The sequence below is a fragment of the Pholis gunnellus genome (assembly GCF_910591455.1).
Source record: "Pholis gunnellus genome assembly, chromosome: 17".
Lineage (NCBI taxonomy): Eukaryota > Metazoa > Chordata > Actinopteri > Perciformes > Pholidae > Pholis > Pholis gunnellus.
In genome coordinates, this window is record NC_136544.1 from 14,938,644 (window position 1) to 14,957,002 (window position 18,359).

The 18,359-nt window shown below is 42.7% G+C and overlaps 1 protein-coding gene across 1 annotated transcript in view; it reads right to left on the reverse strand.

Annotated features, from left to right (window-relative positions):
* cacna1ia (calcium voltage-gated channel subunit alpha1 Ia) overlaps window positions 1-17,672 on the reverse strand; it is a gene marked incomplete at its 5' end in the record, with an annotated part of 102,931 nt that extends 85,259 nt beyond the window's left edge. The window contains one exon of the mRNA XM_079177189.1: window positions 17,407-17,672. Coding sequence (XP_079033315.1) covers window positions 17,407-17,672 — 266 coding nt within the window. The remainder of the gene's footprint in view (window positions 1-17,406) is intronic.
* Window positions 17,673-18,359: the final 687 nt, after the last annotated feature.

The window sequence follows — 18,359 nt, forward strand, 5'->3', positions numbered from 1 at the left end:
TGTGAAGGGCACAATATGAGCAGCGCTGCCAAGTCTCCTCGCCAGAATGAAACAAAGTGATTAAACAAAAGAGGGCGGAACCCTCGCCAATGGGTTCACCTACCAAACATTGAGACTATATAACGGTACGACAACAGTGCTGTCAGATTTACATCGGCAGTTTGTGAGCGAGCTCCTTGGAGCAGATAGAAAACATTAAGCAGGTGTGGCAAGATGTTCTCCTGTTGCCATGTACAAGGGCACCTTGCATGTAAACCTCAACGGCTCCGGAGGTGCTGTTCAGTTAGCGGTACGAGAGTGTGTCTGTGCCGAGAGGCTCTCTAGTGTGAGTACGCATGCTGTCAAATCATGGAGCACTGCAATACCGAAAAATGCTGAAGAAAACTGCTCTGTGCAATTGTTAAAGTTGTAAAAGAAGGAATAGGCCTACATCATTATTAATCATTAATGGAGGTATGTTCCATTGCTATGCTTTCGTATAAGAATGACAAAATAGTACTTCTGTAGCAATTATTCCATTCGTTATTATTATTCATTATTAATCTGTCTGGTTTGAGAACGACGGGAAACATGGAGGAATTGTAAGATGTGACAGAAATGTGTGGAAAAATGTGTGCACCCTTTACAAACTACTTCAATGAAAATAGCAGGGTTCCTCATCTCATATTCCAACTCCAAAAACGGCAGCAGTTGCAAAAAAAACATTGAAACTCAGAACACGTGACACCAAATTGAAGATGATGGCACAAAAGAACTTTCTCTCTTTCTCTCATAATTCCAATTGTTTAAATATAGGAGCAATTTTGGTCATGCTATTGCTATATATATCTTTTGTTTCTTCTTCTCTCAGGCATTTTCATTTCTCTCTGTCTGTGCTGGGGCTAAATTCTCTCTTGAGGCGGTGTCAGAGATTGTTAGAGGACAGTAAAGAGACAAGCTGTGTGTATGCGCCTCTGTACCTACAACTGTCTCAACAACAATGCAAAGTTTTGTAAAGCAGTCATTTGAGCCAGTGTTTTTTATAAAGTAAAGTAAAGGCAAGCCTGGAGAGTCCTGTTTATAACTTGCTTTAAGGATGTAAAATCAACTAAATATCACATATACGCGCATATCTAAAGTAAATATAGAGGCTCAAGTATCACGGGGTTGTCACATGATTTACATTTATTATGTTTTTTGGCACCTGAGCATCTTTAACTGGATGTGCACACACATCGTCCGATGTTACATAACTTACAAATCAGTTATGAAAGGAAATAAAAACAGAAAGCAATGCCAAGAAGCCGCAGAAAAGATGTCCTTTTAACGCAGCCTGCATTAGCTCACTGGTTAGCTAAAGCATAACCAAGGTCAGTCACTGCAGCTCAACTGGTGCCATTTGATATTAACAGGCACTGACAGTGACTGCACCCTGTGGAATCGCATCTCTGCAGGCTGGCAAGCTCAGGTATGGGCAAGCACAATATGCTTGGACACAAGGTTAAAGGAGCCGACATGCACACAGACTCCAAGGAATAAAAACGCAATCGCTCATACTTGCTTTACAATGCACGCACAATTAAATTTAATGTACATAGCACGAGCGAGGAGATGCAACAGTGGCATTAGCAGAAGCATGTTATTTTGGAAAAAATATTTCCGATCTTAGCTTATTTAGTTCAGGAATATAGGTAGCTTTAAATTCATCATCCAAACCTCTCTACTTCTGTCTCTGTCACAAAAAATGAATCAATGAAAATGTATATCAAAGCATGTATTTGATAATATGATGTTTATGTAACTAAATATTTCAAGCTATTAAAAATCAGCTTTAGAAACGAGCTTTCAATTTCAAACAGTTGAGTTCACCACATATTATACACTGGTTGTTCTAAAGCAGTTACAATAAATGAAGGCAGTGTGTTATTGTAACATTTAACATTAGTCACACACACTATACTTGAAATGGATTTGTGCAATGTATATCCCCAAATTCTAGTTTCAATGAAACGTAGCACCTTGCTAAACCAATCCAATTGCTGAACGTGACATGATTGGAACCAATGGAAACGTAGGAAACTACACCCAATCAATACCACTGTTGCTTCAATTTACCACGGCTTCTACTCATTGACTTGCTCACGACTCTATAAATGATGTCCGTCACGCTGACACTTCAACTTTGTCCCTTTGTCTGTTACACCATCTGCTAGACTTTGCCTTACAGATGGCTGAAGTAACTCAAAGAAACAGAGGAAGAGAGGATGAAAGAGAAGAAGAGTGACAAAACTAGGCAAGCGATAAAGGGAGGGAGAGAGAGAGAGAGAAAGAGATAGAGAGAAAGAGATGGGGACCCCATTAATCACAAGGCAAGGAAGCAAATTCAGCATATTTTTAGGAGATATTCACACATCAGCAGCTACTCTAATTAATGACCGACTAAAGCAATATCTCCATGTACTGAATCCTTTGTGGTTAGCTTATTTTGGATGTAACTTATATACTACTATGTTAAAAATAGAGAGGTATTGCTGTGCTCTAAAGAATTACAGCAATGCTTCTGATTCTCTGACCTCTTTGACACTGTTAACATGAGGTTAATGACGGGTAAATGCACACAAATTGCATCGTAATCAACCATAATGCTCTGTGATCAGTCAGATTTCATCTGGTTCGCATTGTGATTGGATCCAAGCCAGCCTGTCAGCTGACTAAATAATGGGTTTTTTTCTATACATCTTTAAAAGCACAGTTTCTACCGCATTACCTTGAGGCCCGGATCTAGAGGAGTTTAGTTATAGAGGAGTTGGGGACTTTCCTCTACTCTGAATAGTGTTTACAGTCTTCCTCATAAGCTGCATACAGGCCCCCAAATCACTCAAAGCAGCTTGTATGTTGCCTGAGAGGCAACATTTTGGGTAAAAAAACATTATATTGCTCGCCACTGCTGGTACAGCCTAAATGCTGTGATTGCCATCTGGATTTTGGTGGTTGGACAATAAGAGGACACGGGTTAGTGGTCTTTCAGTGAATTCATGTAAAAGTGGATATGTCGCCCTTGTGTACGCAACCCAATAACCCAATAATTAACTTTCCTTCATTTACCAAATGAGCATCCTGCTGTATTAAAAAACACTTAAAACTAGCAATTGAGACCATGAACTCCTGTTTACAATGTTTGCTGAGGTAATAAAACAAGTGAGAAGTAGGGTCATTTTCTCATAGACTGCAACCAGAGGAGGCGCCCCTGATGGTCATTAGAAGAAATGCAAGTTTAAGGCACTTCTGCATTGGATTCACTTTTCGGACCCGGAGGTTGTCCCCTGATCCTTACACGGCTATTACAAAGGCAACCCATAAACATGCCCAGACCGACATAAACCACCAGCATCTGTAAATTAGGTGTCTCATCTATGTACCAATATAACAGGCATTAACACACTTATAGTGGCCTTGGGACCACACAAGGTCCCAAAGTACTGCAGGCAGGTTGTGATCAATAACTTATCGAAGCTCTAAATGACGTGTGGCTGTGGCCAGAGGGGTGTTAGGCAGGACTGAGGTATTTGTGTGTCTGTGTGTGTGTGTGTGTGTGTGTGTGTGTGTGTGTGTGTAGGTGTGTGTGCATGTGTCTGTGTGGTGGGTGTTGGTAATAAGAAGAAGGGTCACAGTATCTCTCATGTTCCTGCCACGATTGCAACAACAACACACACACACAGACACATGAAATGAGCACACATGGTCACATGTCTGCATTAAAGGTATAATATGGTACATTTGTCGGTTGGTGTTTGTAAACGCACGGCATTCAATCTTGGCTCTTCTTCCACGGCTCACCGAGTCGACAGAGAGAGCGAGCAGCAAAGGTTGACCGAGCTATAGCGTGAATGAAGAGAGGGGGCAGCGTTGGCTGGAACAAATTCCGAGAGTCAGAAAAATCAAACGGTACTTTGTGATCGTTTCACGGCAGTTATGTTTCAAAGCACAAACAAACACACTCGCACCCTATACGGGAAGGTGCCGCATTGCCGGATTTTGAACGAATGCACCGAAGGGGCAGGCTTCGTCCTGTTGGCTCGGTGTGCGACACAGCAGCCGCTCTGCACTCAGAGGAAAGAGAGAAGAGCAGGGGGGGAAACTGCAGCACAGAAAAACTCAGAGATGTAACAAACCTGTTCTACGTGAAAAACGCCCTCTTTGTGTTTGACAGATCTAAAGGGGGACATGTTCCTCGGTATCAGTCGACAAGTGAGTGACAGAGCGGCGGCATGTGATGACCAAAACTAGCTGCACACCCTGTGCGCTGTAATTGGCTGGGGGTCACACCCCCATGTGGGGCCCTAAGGCTCTTTGCTGATGCCCAGAAATATCCCGAACACAGCAAGATAAGAAGGAAAGAGAAAATACAGGCAGAGGGTATGGTACCCAGAAACAGACACCGCCACACACTTCTAGTGGGTCATAAGTGATGATTCAGAGGGATTATTTTTCTATGATTTGTTTTAGGAAATATCTGTGTATTATACCAATAAACAGTCTATGTTAATTGTGACATACAGAGAGAGAAAAATAACAAAAGAGGATGAGGGATGAGGAGCAGGAGTTGGAGAATGTGTAAGTGAAACAGACGGAGTGGATACAAATGTATTGTGATAACATCGTTTAAACAGTGCTTGGCTCTCTGGGGGCCCTGGCTGCCTTTGCACTCCTCTCACACTCGTTTGACTGGGAAAATGGCCAAACGGATGGGCCAAAAGGACACAATCTCACCCTCTCTCTCTCTCTCTCTCTCTCTCCTCTTTCTTTCTCTATTTCTCACTCTCTCTCTCTCTCACTCCCTCGCTCGCTGCCAGGAGACTAAATTGTACAGAATTGTGCTGTCAAGTCTCTTTTGTGAGAGAAATAGCACACTGGTCATTACTTGAAAACAGCAGGTTGTTTGAAAAAGTGTAGATTTCTATCATACAGTATATGTGGACAAAGAAAATGTGCGCACAGTTTGTGATTGCCTAAAAAGTATTTTTGGAGGGATGCAAGTTGGTTTGTGTACAGCACGCACACAACACAGTAAACACACACTCAACCGCACACAGCTGACCTTAATAGGAGCAAGAGGTTAAGATGTCAGCCATTTTGCCCAAGCAAAAGTCAGGGCAGGGGTGAGCCCACTGGACGAACAGTTTTTTTTCCATAATATAAGGTCAACTTAGAGGCCAAGTCCAACAGTTGCATGCACCAATAAATTCAGTCAGTCATCATGACCTCATTCATTCAGCCATTTATTTTGCGTTTCTCTTTTTCTTCCCAAGGTAAGTAGTTCACAGCTTGTCATTTGTGTCACGGTCGCTGTTGCTGCCAACTCCTCTGTAGGCCTGGCGAGGGTGTAAAATGCCATGCGTCCACTCTCACACACACATTACGAGGAGGATTTTCACCGAGAGAGTCGAACACGTGTAGAGATTCCCGCCGTCTCTAGTACTGTCCTCGTTTCCTAAAGAGATTCCCTGGAAGTAGGGGACTCTGGTACCGAGACACAATTCCCCGCTGGCTTCCCAAAGGGACTACCTCACAAGATTTGTTTCACTCTTTTGATTCCATTAACGCAAATGAAAAGCATGTAAAAAATGTATTTTCTCTTTTCCTCTATCCTTGCGGCATCACTTAGCTATTGTTTTACCACATCTCCTCATTTATTACTCCTCCATACCTCCTCTCATTCTTTCCTTTGTTTCAATCTTTTCCTCTCCCGTGTCCCTCTCTGAGCTGATATCACTTGAGCGTGTTGCTGTTATGTCAGTGACTCAGGCGCTGATTCAGTTACACGACAGTCTACAGAGTTTTGGAAGAAACCTACCAACTCAGCGACTTTGGGAGTGTGTGTGTACGTGTTAGTAAGTAAGTATAAAGCTGGCCTTTAATGACCTAAGCCCCAAGGCTCATTAGAGCTGCAGATACCAGCCGTCGACTAATGTCCAAACATCTGGGTGGTAACACACACACACACAGAGAAGCGTTAAGCTTTTATCATTGGCCAGAGGAAGGGTTTTAGCATTGGCCCTGACAGATGCCACCCACACAGTAACACACACACACACACACACACACACACACCACAGCCAGTGGAAAAATACTGAAGGATTTAGGCTGAGTATGATCCATATGTGTGTAACATATATCTGACAGCAAGGATTATGTGTATACATGAGAGTGAGAAGAGCGAGGGCGAGTTGTGTGTGTGTGTGTGTGTGTGTGTGTGTGTGTGTGTGTGTGTGTGTGTGTGTGTGTGTGTGCGTGCACGCGCGAGACAGTGACAAAGCAGGGCCATTTCAGCTGGTCCCCGGAGGTCTCTAACTAACCTTTTCTTCTCTCTCTTCATGGCTTTTTTCTGCCTGACATTCCTGGATCTTAAGCTCTGCTCTCTTTGTTTCGTATCTTCTCCCCCTCCCTGTCACCCTCTTCCACTTTTTTTCCCCATCCTCTTTCTATCCCTGGCCTCTCTCCTTCCCGAGCCAACGGAGCAAGAAGGGATTACTCCCAGGAGAGAGTAAGGGTCACCGGACAGAAGTCAGAAAAATGGCAGAGGTGAGTGATGAAAGTGTGCGTTTTCGATAAATCCACCTTCCACCATGTCAAGGTGGATTCGTAGAGGAAAATGATATTAAAAAGTAGAGGAAAAAATGTTTAACATTAAAAAATCTTATATTTGGTTTAATCAGTAAATGGGGTTGTTGTTTTGTGAAGGGCAGACAATGGCAAAACTGATATTTACATATTTATAGACTAAACAGCCTTATTTCAAACCTGTAATCACTGATTGTATTGCCGCCTTTGGGGCAGTGGAGACAAGCTTTTATCTGCAGTGAAATATCAACTCCTTTTAAGTTAACTAGTGCACTGCCCATTTGGTGCTTGCCAATTGCTTGGACCACGGGAGTGCTGCTTGCAGCGTTCGAGAACCACTATGACGCGTGCTTATGAATACCACTGCATTTCTTGGCAAGTCCCGCCTTGCGTAGTTGGTTGAGTTCAGGATAGCCGATTGGTCTGGGGATGGGACTTGAACAACACGGGTTACCAGTACCTCAGCGAGCATGGACAACTGGCCAATCCCAGCAGGGAAAGTCAGCAGTGGGATTCATAATAACGCCTCGTTGACTCCAGGAATGTGAAGAAGAGGTCCGCTCTTTTATTCAAAGTTTATCTTTATCGATTGTGGTGTGCGTTCAAATTGCACCAACTTCGAAACCCCAGCAATACACCCACCAAGTGGGACGTGGATCGGATGAACAGTTCTCTAGACATGCGAAGGACGCACACACACATTCCTTGCCTTACAGTGTAGATATATCAAACTGTTGCTTACAACCCTGTTGGATTTTAGAGCTGTTTTAGTGCCTGCTGCAAAACCAACGCCATGAGAGAAAGCATGAACCAAAAATGTGAAGTTGCGGTCCAGACAGCTCATCAGAGAGCGAGCCCTTTCACATTGTCATGTGATACAGTTGCACACATATTACTGATATATAGCCTGAAAGCTGTGCTTGCAGTTACTGTATTCTCTGTATCACATGCACTTTTGGCATTTGGCCTTATCCTTGTTTGGTGTGTGATCTCTGTTATTTGACTGTCTGATGACTTCTGTGTGCCGTTCATTTATTACATCATTTAGTACCTCCTCCCGATCTCGGTGTCACCCTGCCCTCCCTCCCACTCTCTGTCTCTCTGCCTTTCACTGTGAAAGAGGTCTGAAGTTGCAGTCACCAGAGCAATTAGAGACTTCATGTTCCTCCTCACTGTCAAGAGGAGGCAAGAATACACACATACACACATGACGCGCGTGCACGCGCACACACACACACACACACAACACCCATCCTCTGCCGTCCTCTGTGCTGACAGGCACTGGGCAAAAGTTCACTCTGCCGCTGTGCTAACTATCTCCCTTTTTCTTCCTCCTTCACTCTGTCTCCCTCTCACACTCTGCCTTTTCCAGAAAAGTGCTAACTAGCAATCTCTCCGTTCTTCCCCTTCTCTCTCTGCCGCCTCTCCGAGGGCTATCGTCCGTCTCTTTCGTCTCCATCTTTTCTCTTTCATCCGTCTTTCACAGAGAAGTTACAAGCTTGTCCTTCACTCAGTGTTTTGCTTTTGTGCCGCTTACTGACTTTCCATCCCTCTCTATCTGCACAATGATTACCATTAATCATCCACCAGCTCCGTCACTCTCTCTCTCTCTCCCTCTCTTTTTTCTTTCTTCTTTTATCTTTCTCTGCTCATCTAGTATTCACATCCTTCGTTTTCAGTGTGTCACATAAGTTTGCAGTGAATTACGCATCCGCCCTGCTCATAGGCCAACTCTGATATCTTGTGATGTAGAGTTGACTCAGTGCCCATGTGAAGTGCCGCAAACACGCAGCAGAAACTGTAATTCAACATCTCAATGGGTCCCGCTTTTCTTGATTCTTAATCAAATGAACTGAGCAGAGCTTAAACTCAAAAGGGGAAATGTTGAATGCCAAGAGAAATTCTATAAGCTTCTTTATCATGTCATATTATATTGACACAATGGGACTTCTCATACTCATCTTAGAGCTCTCTCCAACTATTAGGCAGTCTTGAAAGGATGCCACATTCTAATATCAGAGTGCCTTGAAGAAATGGAATTCCTCCATCTGTCAACCCTTGTGAAACTCGCTTTGATCTCTCTCAGGTGAACACCGGCCTGGCCGTAAGCCTCCTGCTCTCTCTTCCTCGCAGGAAACGAGAGACCTTGAATGGCAATCTTATATCACAACCATTGAGGTCTTGTGGGCAGTTTGTCAGTTGGGTGAGGGCACCATCACACATGACAGCTGGGGGAAGGTAAATCACGCACTGCTTTATGCAAACCGCACCCTGGCGTTTTGTGTGCACCGATGCAGTGAAAGTCCATGAGCCACAGAAGCTCAAGTGAGGGGAACGCTCTTCACAACGCCCTTTGACTATTAAAAAGGTGCTGCAAAGTTGTCATGACTTTACATCCAACATGCAATGATGCGTTTGCAGGGGGGAGGGGGGGGGAGCATCTGAGCTTGGCATAATTGTGACCCATGAATTGGTAACGTGATGTTGCCAATTAGCCAGGACACAAAGACAAAGACTACTAAAAGGCACTAAAAGGGCATGTGATCTGCAGGTCTCCTTGATATTGTAATGAGTCTTCTTGGTTTGCTAATGTGCTCATATCATTACCAAAGGGTATAGACCTCAAAGCTCGCACAGCAAGTGGGCAAATGGTTCATGCTGAAACATACTGAAGATCTATCGAAAAGCAGAATACTAATAAACATCCCCCAGTGACTCACACTTTCCTCACACGTCCTACAAAATTGGACTGGAAGCGTTGCCAGGGTTCATAATAGCCATTTGTTCTTCTTTACAAAATGTTCTTTGACACAACCTCGCTGTCTTTCCTCCACAGTCAATGGCAGAGCCAGATTCATGACGTACTTAAGAGTAGTCTGAAAAAACTGCCTGTGCACTTTCAAAAGTACCATAACTTATTCAAGTGTTATGATTTATTTGGTTACAGGCCCCCCAGTATCTCAATATCTCAGTTTAGGGTTAATCTCCCCCTATTTGCAGTTAAAATGCATGTACATATTTAGTAGTACTTTCTATGGTCCGAGATGTTAAAGCATGCAACTAGAGTTTGCTATTTATTGTTTTTGTAGCATTAGCCATCGGTGAAACATAGCGGAATGTATTCTGAAAGGACAAAATGTATTCCACAAAGTAAGGAAAAGACTGTGAGCTGTCACATTTGATCTAATAGTTATTCAGTCTGCTGCCAGTTTAGCTTCCAAGTGTAACGAGACAAGAATATTTGGAGTAGAATAATTATTGCTTCGCTTATCTGTAGCTTTCTTTACAGCTGCCTCTGGTAATAACCACAGAATTTACATTCAAACTACTAAAATGTAAGCTTTTGTTTAAATCCCCCTGTATTAAGGACGATGCCACAGAGAGTTGGCCCTCTGCTCTGAAGGAGCAAAAGAAGCAGGATACAAGTCAGAGCACTTATTACATATTCTACTGCCAGACGTGAACCATCTTTCACTTGAGGCTAAGCTCTGGCCTGTCACCACTTTATTTCCATATTGCAATTAGAAATATCTTGCATCATTTTAACCATAAAAACTTTGGATTTCCAGAATATTTAGCAATCAGTGCTGTTAATTCATGTCTGTACGTGCTATACACACCTGCGCATGTGTAATTCGTACTATAGTTTTTGGTGCAAGACAGCTGATTTTCAGCTCCGTCTCACAGCTTCTGTTTCACAAAGTCACAAATATACAGATGAATGAGTTAACTGCTGCCTTCGCATACAGGACAATGTCTGATCAGCTTTTTTTCCAACATTGCAGCTCCGAGACAAAAAGCACAATTCGTGTGGCGCACATATACAGGCCTCTCCTAAATCACCACTCTGCTCCACTCTTGACCAGGCAGCTAGTCGCCTCATTTCACGGTCATTAATGTGCTAACTGTAACTTTCTTCAATCATGTACCCATATCTTTGAAGAAAACTGTATTCCAAAAATGTCAAGTCTATTCAGGAGATTTTTTGGGAGGTCGGAAGCGAAGAACAGACAAGTGCAGAATGACTCACACAATTGATAAAGCCCTCTGTGGATAATTGATGAGAAATAGCAAACTACAAAGCACTCACTTGGATAAAATGTACCCTGCAGTTATTGGTGATGGAGCCATTAAATGACTTATTAAATTCTCTCAAGAGTCCCAGTTTGTGTAAAGCAATACTTCTGAGATGAGCTGACATAAAACGGAAGACATGACTCTTTTATAAGTTCAAAACAAGGACGCAAGAATGTGATGGTGAAAAAAAAGAGAGCGATAGAAACATAGTGGTTCCAGTGCGCTTGCGAGCCATTTGTGTGTTGTGAGCGTGAGCTTTTCTGTTTGTGCACCTCTGACATTTATCTGCGTGTTGTATCCAAAAGCAATCTGCCCTGCTGCTACTGAGTTCAGACAAATAGGCGCTGTTGTCTAAAGAATTGCTGCAAAATAGAGCATAGCATATATAGAATAACACAGTGCCAAAGAGGAAGGTGTATAATGTCAGCCAGCCTTCTGAATGCAATTCCGATGGATTCCTTCTAAAAATGTGACTTTGAAATCACACATAACCCAATTATGGCTGTGATTCAAAAACCGTGTCTACATAATCCATAATCCAACAGTGGTTGATCGTTATAATGTGCAAGCACACACACTGAAGCACAATTGTACACATGGATTGATGCACGCACACACAGACGCTGGCAAAGGTATTTACCATTCGTAAATAACGAGCATGCACCCCGATTCGCTGCTATAAACAGCAAGAAAATTAGAAACAAGAAATAAGGCACCTGCAAGAAAGCTTGGACTGCTTAGACCACCGACACACACCAACACATTTCCTACATATACTGTACCTAGCAAATTGTTTTTTTATTTGCTATTTCCATGATGGGCTATGTGATTGGTTGTGAGACTGTTCACAAACTCACTGCAGTCAGTGAAGAAGTCACAGGAAAGTGGTTTGTGGTAAATCCATGAGACATCAGTTATGCAAAACTTCCTCGGGGGAAGGCTGGTGAGGCAAATTTCCCTCTAGAAGTCCGATCTACCCTCAACATATTTTACAAGTACATGAACTTCATTCAAAGATTCTTGGTAAATTATTGCATTCATTCTGTGAACGTCTGGCGTCCTTTAACAAACAAGGAAATGGATAAAGAAGATGAGATGAGTCAGTAACATGTAACGACACTCTCCCTGTTTAAGTATTCCTCTTTATATTTCAACATTTACCTTGAACAGTAAGCTGCCATAGTGTAAAAAGCACATGTTCAGTGCAGCCTAACTACTAGGTCACACAGAGTGTGTATGCACTGAGGCTTGATACTACAGTAATCGTTAGAGTCACTTTAAGCCCTTCATCTCCACTGTTCCCCTCTCATCTGCTCTTCCTCTCTCAGACAGTACAGGCTAATAGAGTTTGGACTTGACCTGAGGGAGAAGAGGGAGGGAGGAGGGGAAGGACAGAGGCATGGAGGGAGGAAGAAGTGAGAAAGAGTGGTGAGAGAGTGGGGATCATTTCAATCAGTATTGGTACTAGCAGTCACTTTAGCTTTGGGAAGCATAAGCATTAGTATTCCAATAAGTTTTATTAATCACAAACAGAAGTTTGCCTCATTAATGTTAACACTTCTTTCCCCGGGGTAAAAGGACAACAGCTCATATTTGAAGCAGAGGCTCATTAAAATAAGTGGAACACTCGCATTACTGCACAAGAGGAAGGCATAGACGGAAGCTTGGGAAGCGACAACATCTTAAGGAAGGGGGAACTGATGCATGAGTAGAAAGGAGTGATAGCATGTGTGTGTTAGGACAGAATAGAAAGCAAAAACAAAGAAATGACAAAAAAAGAAACAGACAGGAGAACAAGCATGAGATAAAAGAAAGGCTTTTGATGTTCTTCATTAAAACATCCGTCAAAAACAAGCGGAACAAACATTCAACATCAAGTGACACACCTCACAGCAAGTGTCATTCCTAAAGAAAATTACAAAGATCCGCCACGTTGTCCCAGAGCAACTTTTCCAACTAGAGCCACAGAAAACAGGAGGAGAAGGAAAAAAAGAAATAAGAACAATAAGGAAGAGAGTGCGAGAAGGTTGAGGGAGAGTAGGTGATGTGTCCCAGGTGTGAGCTCGATCCTCAGCAGTAGTTAAGAGCCAGGCACGGCAACGCCTCAGCCATCCGTCACCATGGAGATAACAAGCTGTCAGGGCCAGATAGGATCATGGGCCACAGAGGCCGGTCACTCTGCTTGAACACCACAAGAGCCAATCAGAGGACAAGGGGAGAGGATGAGATAATGTGAAGAAAAGGGTAGTTACTGGCATCAAGCTCTTCAGTGAAACAAAAGAGAGGAAAACAAGACAAAAGAGAGTGGAAAGTGGACGCTGATTTCAGAGAGGGAAGAAAGAAATAGAGAGGAAGTGGCGAGAAAGTATAGAGAAGCTCATGCAATTGAAACAATGTTTGGATGGGGAAAGAAACAAGAAGGAGCCCCGAGCCATGCATCAGTCAGCGCTCTCTGCCTCAACAACTCATACACACATGCCAGCACATTTCCTTTCTGAAATGCTGTGTACTGCAGGTAGTTACTCTGCGTTTCCACTTTGAAAATACAGCTTAAAAAAATGTCTCTGTACAATGTGTGCACGTTGCAATTATAACTACAATTTAGGAGTCTGAAACAAGCAGTGCAGAAAAAAAAGTGCAGCAGTGGAAGAAGTCCCAAACGAAACACAATGTTCAACATACATTAGTAATCATTTCAGAAGATTGTTGCTCTTTCATTTGTTTATATTGCTTATAAAACTGAAATATTCTGCAAGCCAAAGGAGACATCACAATAAACTCCATAGAAGATATTGCACATAGGTTGATGAAGAACTGCTTTCTATCTTTCTCTGTGTTTCCAGCACGAGTCAATGTTGACCGGTCAGGTTTCACTGAATGCAGTCGACTGTGCTATTCGAGGTACAGTGGAGTATGAGTGACGTGACATGTTCTCATCTTGATCTACAGAAAAGAAGTATAGATGAGAGGCAATCCTCACCACTTAACTAAGAACCAATGCAACAGTCTTTTCTAAAAGATTGACTAGGTGAAAGCTATGACCCCTAACAGATTTCAACTGTAAAATATGCCGCAGACGTGGATGGGAGATGCTGATAAAGTGAGAAGCGGAAGAGGAATGTCTTTAATTGAGAGGGTCAAGTTTAATATTGAGAAGGTGGACAAGTGTATATATATATAGAGAGAGAGTATATACACTTGTGCAGTAGTGCATTATAATGAATCTCATCAAGGTGAGGGGAACTATATTGGGACACATCTTATCTGCTATCAGTCTTGACAGGAGTGGAGGAACAGCTGCTACAGCATGTCGGTACAAAGGCGAAGCAGAGCAGAGCGTCTATTTAAATTGAGAGAAATCTGTCTTCATAAATATACAGGTAGAAAACAGGAAAATTATTCTGCAGGGAAGATTTAACACATGATGCCAATATACATCAAATATATACAGATATACAGATATCTGACTATTACGAGTCAGTGGGGAAGAAAAGTGGAGGGAGGTAAAGTGATACAGAGGAATGGAAATAAGGAATGAACTAAGACTGATTGGCAAATAAACTTTGCTTTGTTCTAAGAGGATGGTCGTGAAATCAGATAAACCTCCTATCAGTATCAACAGATTGGACAAATGAGGTGGGATTAACAAAATGACTTTGAGAACAATGAGGGAAGTATTAGGGTCCATTTATGTGGCTTGGTGTGTACAGAGTGTGAGCGTGCACTCTGGAGAGCAAGAACAATAGGGAGAGGGAGAAGAAGTGTGTAGGGTGCAATATGGAGAGGTGCTCCGGGTGCTCTGCTGCAGGCAAGCGTGGGAGAGCATCATTGTGTGTGTGTGTGTGTGTGTGTGTGTGTGTGTGTGTGTGTGTGTGTGTGTGTGTGTGTGTGTGACTGAAGGCCTCTCACAGCTACTGTGCGGTGAACAGAATTATTGATCTGCAAAGAGATGGCGAATTCATCTTTGCACAGCAATGTGCAAAAACAAAACACTCTTTGACGACAGTGAAATGAGGCTGACTACAGTATGGTAGCATGCAGGTCTTCAACCAATAAAACTGCGCCGTGCTCCTATTTGGTCAGTACATAAGCAATCCAGCAATACCTATATATACAGTAATGTCTGCTTTGGTACGATCAATACACACACTCAAACGGGTACAAATCGTTGTTCCAGTGCACGAAACATCAAACTCTTGCTCCAGTTTAAGTCCCCCACACACAGATCCTACACAAGTAAAGGCACAAAGCCTGTGAATATGCTGCCATCCCACACACACACACACACACACACACACACACACACTTCAGCCAGCTTCAAAACTGTCTAAACCAACACAGTCACAGTAGGCAAAAGTAACAGCTCACTAACCATCACGGTGACCGAAGTGTGTGTGTGTGCGTTTGTTTTCTTTGCTCTCCAGCTGATTCCACGAGAGGAAAATCACCTCATTTCGAGACAATAACATACCTTCACAGGAAGCTCTTTTTCACCTTTCTCACAGTCACTTTATATTTGTCTCACACACTGCACCATGGGTGTCCAACAACCAGTGAGCCGCAATAGAAACTCGGGCGATGTGAAGTAAGATTTTGGAGTGCGTGCAGGGTGTATGTTTTTACCCTGTGGCTTGGAGCCAATGATAGCAGCAAAGCTCAGACATTAGCAAGCAGCGTAAAATCTTTCTGAAACCTCTTTCCCTCCAAACATCAAAGATGGAGTCTGAAACGTCCAGTTTTGTGTGTCTGACTGCCGACTCTCCCAATCTGTCTTTCTGATTTTCTGGCCACCCATTTGTTTGTAATACAGACATCTCACCAAGATGTTGGTCGATCCTCCGATCCTCCAAGGCTTCCTGTAAATGTTGAATATAAAGTCTTACAAGGCATTTCCTGAGCTTTTGCCTCAATGCTTCTCTGATTTTCTGTCTATTAAAATGTGCCTGTATTCTGACTTTTTTGATTCACGTAACACAACCTATGCCCTAACTTCCATCATTCATCTTTTCTTATTTCATGGTAATCTCTCTTGGTCTGTTATTTGGTGTTTTTAATTAGTTTAAAATTGATTTCCTAAAAGACAAACATCCAAATGCAAAATTAAATGAAATCAAACTGAGTGCAATTTTTTTTTAAGTAAAATTAGTTTGTAATACTTCTTTAGCCCCTGGAATAAAGGTGCTCATTGGTTTCTTGTTGCTGTTGTACAAAACAGTATATGTACCATATGTATTAATGACAATCTTAATCCTGTGAACAGTTGCTGTATATCAACAACACATACCAACAATAGTTTATATATTATATTTTATAGTACATTTGTTTGTATTTTCTACTTTTTGCAATGTGTTGACTGTTTAATGTTATGCTCCATCCACCAAGTAAAATTCCTTGTATGTGCAAAATAAAGGGTTCTGATTCTGAGTCTGATATTCAGTTTTGAAAGAATGGTTGCAATATGAACAGATGCACTGATGTGTGGGGAGTGGTCAAAAATGGTCTGGACAGAAGTTCACATTATGATATATTTTTGGAAGGTTCTACTATCACACTGATGGCTCCAGTGTCTGCAGGAACTGCACGAGCTGTGTAAGAAAACATGTAGCGCATATATTTATTATAGTGAAGAAGAGAAACCAGATCATTGCCCAGTCAGTACAGCAACTGTTCTTCAACACTTACAGCAAAACAACTGTGGAGCACAAAGTGTGTAAAGTATGACTCAGATTACTTCGATGTATTTGAATACAGAATATTTAAAGTAAAAAATATCTTTCAAAACACTTGAGAATCTAGTTGCCCCTGAAGGCTCTACTATTCTTTACATATGACAATGATAAGCCGGGCGGTTCAGAGAGGTTTGAACCGACCGACTGGCCAAGCAAACATTATACTGACATTGCAATCCTTGGAGACCTGCACTACAACTAGTGGGAGTTAATAGAGCAATAGCCATATTGCACATAAATGTATAAACACACACACACACACACAAACAAACACACATACACACATACAGGCAGCCAGCCCATTATGGTCTTGTCTGTCCCTAATGTGAAAGGAGTGAAAGAATCTCACCGTCGCTGTCAGTGTAATCAGCAAACAGACACTTGTTTGTTCTGGGCGCAAGGTAAAACCACACACACACACACACACACACACACACACACACACACACACACACACACACATACACACAAAATGTACACATTCTATTGTTCAAGTAGCACAATGCTGATCACTGCAGTTGTAGTTGAATAAGCATGCCAAACACACTTACTTTGAGGAGATTCTGGGATGTCTGCTGCAACAATGTGGTGGCAAATAAGTGAGTGAGTGAGGGTGGATGGGATGCGGGTCAGAGTCAAGATGGATGCAAATGTACCAAAACAACACAAAACAGAGACAGACGATACCTGGGACTAGAAACTGGGACTCTAAAAAACTGGGTGACGGATAGCCAGAAAAAAAATAAACTGGGAGCATCAGTGCTAGATGAGGACATGAATAGATGCTACATGAGAGGTGTACCACTGAACAAAGGTTAATGACAGCCAGTGCTGGTGTTTTAAACAGATACATGTAAAGTGCATTGGCATGAACTTCATCTTTTGAACTGAAAAAGCACTTGGAGCTGGTACGCAGACAGGTGAATAATTAGGGTTAGAGAATGATGAAGGGTTAAAGTGAGTAAAGGTTATCGTTCAGGTTAAAGTGGGCCAGTTCCACCAGTGGAAGAAAGGATATGGGCTGGAGACCATACGGATGCACCAGTTGCGAGGACAGGTGGTCTGCTTGAGGCAGAAGAAGACCACAGGCGCCAGCTCCGGGAACGGCAACACGAGAGTGCTTAGGTCACTGCCGATACTGACGTCATCACCCGGACCCACTTCCTCAATGATGTCATCGGCCTGCGCCAAGCCGTACTCCTCACTCTGCCCTGGCCCCGGATAGGAAAGGCTCCCCAGCGGCACAGGACACTCCTCGCTCATCATGGCAACCCAGCCGAGATCTGAAAGACAACGCGAGTTGACACCGGGATTAGAGGAATGAAATAATGACTGCACCGTTTGACACACTGCAGATCTCCAAGAGACTTAAGACACCAAAGAAAAGGACTGCTTTGATTTAATTAACGTTCAGCTATTGCACTGCAGCAAATAAATAGCAACTAAATGAGTTTATTTCATGAAAAATTAATTGGACAAGCAGGCTTTTGGCTAAGCTGTCACTCCCCCACAGACCACTTAATCGCCTCCACGTCATAACATCACCTCACAACTCACAGATATGTAATGCTCGTTGTTTTCAATCCCAAATGCCCATTTGTCTCTCGCCGTCTCTCTGCCGTGCGAAGGCAAATGCTCTTATCGTAAACTCTCTTGTCTGCATAACAGAATGCATCGCTTACTGATAACAATCACCTCTCGCAATCAAACACACACAGAGGGGTACGATAGCGGAGAGTAAATCAATGTCAACAGTCATTGCACATTCATTGACAGTTCATTTAGCCCCATCACAGTGTTGTGGAAGAGGAAATGGTTTTGCATCTCTTACCACTTAGCTCATGAATGTTTTTTCTGTCAATGTAGCACACATACACACACAAAATTTGATTTTGCATGATCCAACGGGCAATTTTACACATGCCTGATATTTAAACATTCACGTTGACAACA